This window comes from Buceros rhinoceros, unplaced genomic scaffold (assembly GCF_000710305.1).
Source record: "Buceros rhinoceros silvestris isolate BGI_N320 unplaced genomic scaffold, ASM71030v1 scaffold10276, whole genome shotgun sequence".
Lineage (NCBI taxonomy): Eukaryota > Metazoa > Chordata > Aves > Bucerotiformes > Bucerotidae > Buceros > Buceros rhinoceros.
In genome coordinates, this window is record NW_010415794.1 from 1 (window position 1) to 7,030 (window position 7,030).

Sequence of the window (7,030 nt, forward strand, 5' to 3'; positions counted from 1 at the left end):
GGGGGGGGAGAGGGAGGGGGGAACTGTAGTCACATTTACACAGAGGAATTTGTCAGGCTTTGTCTCCATCCCTAGGGAGACGGCTGTCTCCTTGTCCCTGCAGGTTTGGAACACTGTGGGTAGGGGTAACGTGGAGTCTCAGCAAGTTCTGCACTGAGCTGTTGTGCCCCCTGTCACAACCCACCTCTGCACAGCAATCTCATCAGAAAACCCTGTCTGCATGTCCTACCCTGTGTCTGTCCACGCGGTAATATTCCCCAGTGTTTGTAGAGAGAACTACTGCACACAAGGTAGAGATGAGCAACTTCAGTGTTTTCAACGCTGCAGCTCAGATCCTTATATCAACACACACAAAAAGAAAGAAAATGTTGAAAATGAGAGATGCAGCCTTTTCCTTCCCAGGAAAAGTTGCCCTCTGTCTCAAGCTGAGAAACAAACAGAAACTAATTTCTGACTGTATCCTTTTAGGAGATAAGAACACCTGAGAGGTCCCTCTCCTGGCATCATCTCTGCTCTAAATTTCCAGGATCATGTAAGAAATACTGAGCTTTCAGCACAGCTGGTATTGAACATAAAGATAGCAGCGTAACTCCTGCATCCTCTTGCCAAGACCTCCATGGTTGGCTCTCTGTAGGCCCAGGTGAACCTGGAAATGAAGAGGCGAGGGGAAGGGCCAGTGTAGGTGTGGTAACAGCCTGGAGTTGTACCCCAAAGCCAGTGCCCAGATCTGTCCTCTGAGAGGCCACGGAGCAAGGTGCTGGCACCCATGGTGCCCCAGCAGCTCCACAGTGCGTGGAAACACATCAGGGAAAGCCGCTGCATGTGAAAGAGCAAAATCCATTCGTGCCAGCTTGGCTGCCCCTGGCAGGGCACAGATGGGAAGGGGATCAGGCCAGGCTCTGGGAGATACCCAAGTGATTGCTCGGCAGGGAGGTTAGTGCAACTCCTCTTGTCCCAGGGATCAGGCAAAGCCAAAAGTAAATACCTCTGCAAAGCATTTGCAGGAAGAACTGGACACTTATTTTTTACATGGTTTGAAGGGGATTATCTTCCCTCAGTTGTAAACCAGGGTGAAAAGTTCAGGGAGACTATGGGGTTACAGGCCAGTTTTTTCATTCCAGTTTCTTCCAGACTGCATGAGCTTTTCCACCACTCTAATGCACAGAGCTGTAAAATGAAAATTTAAATGCTGTCAGAGCAGGCAGTTATGAGAATAAAAACCAACCAAAAACCAACCACAGAAAGAAACCATCTAGATCTGTCTCTTAATTGCCACGTTTTCTAGGCATAACTGCTTTAGTGCTATGACAAGTACATTTCGTTCTCTGCTTAGATATAGCCTCTGCTTCTGATACCATGTACACCACAAGTTGTGAGGAGATTGTCTGGTGTGGGCTCAGCTTTCACAGATTAAAAAAAGAACAATTTTGAACATTCAGAGGGAAATTCTCAGTGTCAGCTAATGCAGTGCTGCCTCCTGATCTCTGCAGAGCCACCAAGCTGCAGAGCTATTCCACACGTGAGCTTAGAACATGGACTGTTTCCTGATTAATCCCAGGAGCTGCCTTGCCTCTCCCCAGCTGCCAGGCTTACAGCTACTCCTGCTGTGACAGAGGTCACCTGGGAAAACTAAGGGGGTGACAAGCCTCAAGCAGCACCAGTAGGTTGGCAAAGCAGTCCAGATCAGAGAGGGATACAGATGGTCAGGGCTCTGGACCATCAAGGCTTACTGAAGCTCTACCAGGATAAGGTGGAAATGTTACAGAGAGGCAAATGCATCTCTCTTGGGGTTTCCTGAACGTCCCCAGGGTCTGCGATCCCCAGCCCAGTCTGTCGATTCAGGTCTTCCCTGTGAGCACAAGAGTGGAGAACCACCTGCACACTCCTGCCCACAGAAGCCGGCAGCAGCTCAGCCGTCCTGCCTGCAGGGTGACATCCACAGTACCACTCTCTTTAGCTGCCAGTGGTGGGCCAGTGAGGACAGTGGCTTTTCCAAGCCACCTCTGGCAGGTGTCATCTGTCTGCTGTGGCATGGTAAGAGTCAAAAGAGGAAGCTGGGAGTACTGGGGTGGAGATGGTATGTAGGTTATCAAGGAGGCAAAGCTGGAGGAAGCCAGTGCTCAAAGAGCAGTTTGGAGGCATCTTGGTTTCATCCCTTTGCCCTTTTAGACATACACAGAAGCTGGAACTTGATGCTTTTACTCTAACGCTATGTTTGGATTGTCGTTCTTCTCCCCAAAGAAGCTGTGCTTCTTTGACAGCACCTTTTGTGCACCTTGACAGCAGTCTCCTACAAAGGCCACCTCCCCTCAGCCTCTGTGCCGGCAGACTGTGTTTCCCTCATTTGCCCAGAGAAGTGGGGATAGGAAGCACCTGCCCCAGCACAGAACCCTGCTGCCGGACCCACAGGCAGGAAGGCAGGAGCAGGACCTGCACGCAGCTGAAGGTGGTGGGGCAAAGGAGGAGGCTGTAGCTTGAGGCACAGGAGATAGGGACAGGGGACTAGTGCTTTAAAATGGTGAAAAGGTACAGAAGAAAAGGGTGTGATACTGGGATCCTGGCTAGAGAAGAGACATGGGGAAAAGCAGGTGGTGTTGAGGGAGACCAGTTTTAAGAGGTTTGACATTTACCTCCTTTCACCATCCCAGTTCACTCGTGATGTTCAGCAATCACAATGCCACCCTCCCCTGGTCACCTACTGCTCTGTCAGACTGAACACAAACAGAAAACCCCATGCACTTGGCCTGGCTGGCATTGCTGCAGTGCCCAGTCGCGCTTCTCACCTCTGGTACAATTCACCTCAATCACACAGCTGCTCCTACCATTAAAATGAAGGCTGTAGTAAAATACAAATCAATCAAGTCCTCACTAGTAAATGAAACCTGTGAATTTTAAACATATTCTTGAAATTACTGTACCTGTTGTATATACGAGTTGTAATTATTTGTAGAATTAACTATTTTGATATCTAACCCCTAAGACACTCAGCAAAGAGCAACCATGTCATTCCTTTCGTTGCGGCTACCCAAAACCGTACCCCCCACTGCCACATCAACTCCCTTGCTTCTGCTTGTCCTGACAGAGCTTCTCCAGACTGCGGAGCCAGCAGCAGACTCCCTCCCTACTCTGAAACCTCTCATGTTCATGGAAAGAAAAGTGTGTTGCAGGCTTGGGCGAACTGATTTAACAAGCGCAAAAAAACTTCTCAAATCCTTGAATTTTTTTTTATTGCTCAAAAAGACAGATAGGAGAATTTGAAATGCCACGTGATTAAGTAAAACATTTAGACACTTGAAATACACTCATCACATGACCACCACATTGTGGCTGCATATTAATTTTAAAAAAGGGAAAACATCAAGGTGGAAAAACAATCACAAGAACTATTTCTTGAACAAGTATCAAGCACAAGGAGAACAAAGTGCAGTCAATCTGTTTCAAGTGTTCACTGGACAGCAATAATGAAGAAAAGCTTCTGTGAATTCCTGGAGCTTTTGTCTCCTGTAATTATTTCTGACTCACACAGAGTGCCTATGTTAGCTATATTAATATTTCAGATAAATGACCTGGAAAAACAAAACACAACAGAGCAGTGTGTGCACTGAGAAGAAAGAGGGGGCCTAGTGACTGAACTATTTTGGTCAGGCATTTTTAGATGAATTTATCATTTATCTGTAACAAGAGTTGCCTTTAGTGGTAGTTCTTGCAAACTGCAAGGTCATCGAAGCTTTCATATGCCCTTCTGATCAGCAGATAATTAAAGGCACATCTAAAGCAAACTCAAATTTTTGCATGGAAATGCGTACTTGGATAGCAAAAGCATTGAGAACAGGGAATAGAGTGAGAGCTCACATGTTGAAACGTCTCCGTGTCTGCTGGTACGGGCCTAAGTAAAAATGACACATCTGTGTCTACAGATGGCACAATCGCATCTTCACTTTGCTTGCAGCCATTCCCTGGTTCACCCGGGTCTGGTTACTACATTTTAGTTACTCTGACTGAAGTTGGTCATAAACCAGACCACTCTGGAAGAGGTATGTTTGAAGTGTGGTTCTGTTCCCTAGAATAACTTCATGACTATGAACACACCATCAGAATTCACACAGAGAAAAAGCTTGTGCCTGTTACCATTGACAGTGACATGCAGTACTATTGCTGGAAAGTGACAGTAAGAGAAAACCTGGTTTAGGGTAATAATTCTTTAGGGTCATTCTTGCTAACTTAGGGACCACAGCAACTTTCTACATCCCTTTTTTTAGTCACACATGAGTCATCATGTGACCAAATATGGTCACATGAGAAAGATTATATTTCCTCTTGTACACTGGCATTTCAGTAGGACTTGTAAGATCTGGAAAGTTTAGTTCAGTTTAGTTAAGCTGTACAAAGATATTGACCAAAGATAGCGACACAGACATCATGTGAACCTAACTTTGTCTTGCAAATGTCCTACTGCAGACCATTTTTCAGATGGCTCCTCAGCTGAGTGTACACTTCTGGCACTCAGTAGATCAGTGACAAGAAATATGCCAGAAACCTCACAGCTAATGAAGTCATACAGTCATGGGACTCCGCAGAAATAGGATTTTTGGCTGTTTTAACAGATCCAGAAGCTGATGGACACTTTAATTACTACACTCACTATAAAGGCAACAACCTTAATTTTATTTATAGTGGACGTTTCACTCTGTTGGAAGTTTTGTATTCACACCTCTTTTGAGGCAGAGTGTGGACCAACCATTGTGCACCTAAGCAGACAAAAGTAAGGAAAGCAGGACATGGAAATGCCCACGCTGAACTGCATTTTAATAGATCGATGTCTGACTGAAAATCAATCTTCAGTTGATTTTAGCCTTTCTGGCAGACCTGTTCTATCAGTTAACAGCAATTATATTGGACTAGCAAGCTACACAGGTTTTGCAACACCAAAAAGCAAATGCATTAGAGCAATAGTGTCCCTGAGATTTATGTCCATGTTTCTGTAAGTTTAATATCATGATACATGATACGATATCCACATGAGAACATATGCCTCCTTAGGAAACCCAGGAACACCCAGAACACAATGCTGCTTCAACTCGGGTAAGTGTGTCTGCATTGGAAATCTGCTAGGTCCAACTCATCATGTCCTCGGTGTCTGTTTTGAAATAAGCGCACTAACCTCGACCTACATTTTTATGGTGGTTTTGCTGGTGAAAATCCCTTACTGAATCATCTAAAGGCAGGTAACAGCTATAAAACCTGCAAACACTATTCATATTTAACCATTTACTGAAAAATAGAATTTTAAAAAAGTAGGAAGACTTTTCAGACATACAAATGAGAGGTAGACACCGCACTTAGGATGTTTTGAAGGCCATTCATAATCTCCCTTAATACTTACTAAGAGGCACTTGAATAATTACTAACTTGTCTAAATTCCAAAAATATGATGATGGGTCTTTGTGTTACATCTAAAGATAATAAAGTCAGAAAATTAAGAGAGATAGAGGTACATAAGCATGTACAGACATCTCTGAAAACCTCTAGAAACTTCTACAACTTCTAAAAAGATAAGAACAATTGTTTTTATTTCGCTTGTGTGGAAACAGCACAGAAGACTTACTGTATTTCTCTGGGCATCTCACATCAGGGGACAGAAGATCAGGCACAAACTCCGAATACCTGTAACTGGCTCCTCTGCTCTAAGTAGCCTGTTTTTTGGCATTGCTGTTAACACTACTGTATCTCAAACACAAGTCATGTGTAGTCTACACCCAAGAAAAACAATGATTAACAAGAGAAGAGAAAAAAGCACAAAATACAGCACACAATAAAGAGAAGTCAAAATTTCAAGTTGGAGTCGCTGTAAGTAAGTGATCTTTAAAAAGCCCTCTTGAAATGTTAACTTCAGAAAAATCCTGTGCTGTGTAAAAACTGGAAATATGTTTGCTTAACATTATACCTCAAAATAAATGAAAACAAAAAAAGAAAAAAGATTTAAGGGATTTTCAGAAAACTTAAAGAGTTGACAATCTGTCCTGCCAACTAGAATGCTCAAATTATTGCCTCAAAGTGAGTGATCCGTATCTTACAAAAAAAAAAAAAATAATTTTCATTTTATTATAATAATTAACAACAGTAAGTTTACTTCTCTCATTGTTACATACATTTCCTTTTAAAGGCCTGTGACTTAGTGTTCACAAATGAAAAAAAAATTGTAAAGTCACAAAAATAAAGCTTATTAGCACACAATATAAAAAAATGATAAATTTCAAACCTACTACATTATTATTGAAAAGGGCACTACAATTAATCTGCAGGTCAGAGATGCTTTGATTTTGGGCATAATTTCCATGATTAATTCCTCAGAGTTTTTAATCTTCTTTATTAAATGAGAAATCTTTCATCCACCAAGGTTTTGGATGCCAAATTCTTCTGTCCAAGTGTATTACGAATAAACCTAAATATCTAAGAACATTTTAGAAAAAATGTATTAACGAAGAAATACTTAAAACATTATATTTCAATATTTAATAAAATAACAACTTCATATTATCTTTAAATCATAACTAATATGAGTGAATTAGGTGCTTAATTCCCTTTAGCATTTCTGAAACATTTACCAATATCTTTCCATCCCAAAATTATGTAATTATGTGTGATTAATTTTAACATATATGTGTGTGTTTTCTGTGGAAAGTTATCTGTAGCCTCTTTATTCATGACAGACATGTCAATAAAATAAATTTCTCACAAGCCTCTTTGACAAAAAAAAATTTAAAAAATTATAAGCTTTCAGTATAATCTTCTGTCACCACATACTGCTAACTTACTGCATTCATTACTTAGTTAACTACATAAACTCCCATACTAACCCATATTTTAAAAATATTACTTTGTTCTTAAATTGAAATTTACCTCTTGTTGCAAATATGTTAGAATAGCTGCTAAAACAAAACTCTGAGAAGCCAGATCCACAACGGAGAAAAACAGGATATCAAAGATGAGTAGTGTTGTCTCATTGCCGTAATAAAGAACATCACTGAAA

The 7,030-nt window shown here is 41.7% G+C and overlaps 1 protein-coding gene across 1 annotated transcript in view; it reads right to left on the minus strand.

Annotated features, from left to right (window-relative positions):
- Positions 1 to 6,369: 6,369 nt before the first annotated feature.
- The window catches only part of TMEM67 (transmembrane protein 67), a 30,714-nt gene continuing 30,053 nt past the window's right edge, over positions 6,370 to 7,030 (minus strand). The window contains exons 26-27 of the mRNA XM_010137544.1: positions 6,901 to 7,024; positions 6,370 to 6,450 (exon numbers count right to left, since the gene is read on the minus strand). Of these exons, the coding sequence (XP_010135846.1) occupies positions 6,370 to 6,450; positions 6,901 to 7,024 (205 nt within the window). The remainder of the gene's footprint in view (positions 6,451 to 6,900; positions 7,025 to 7,030) is intronic.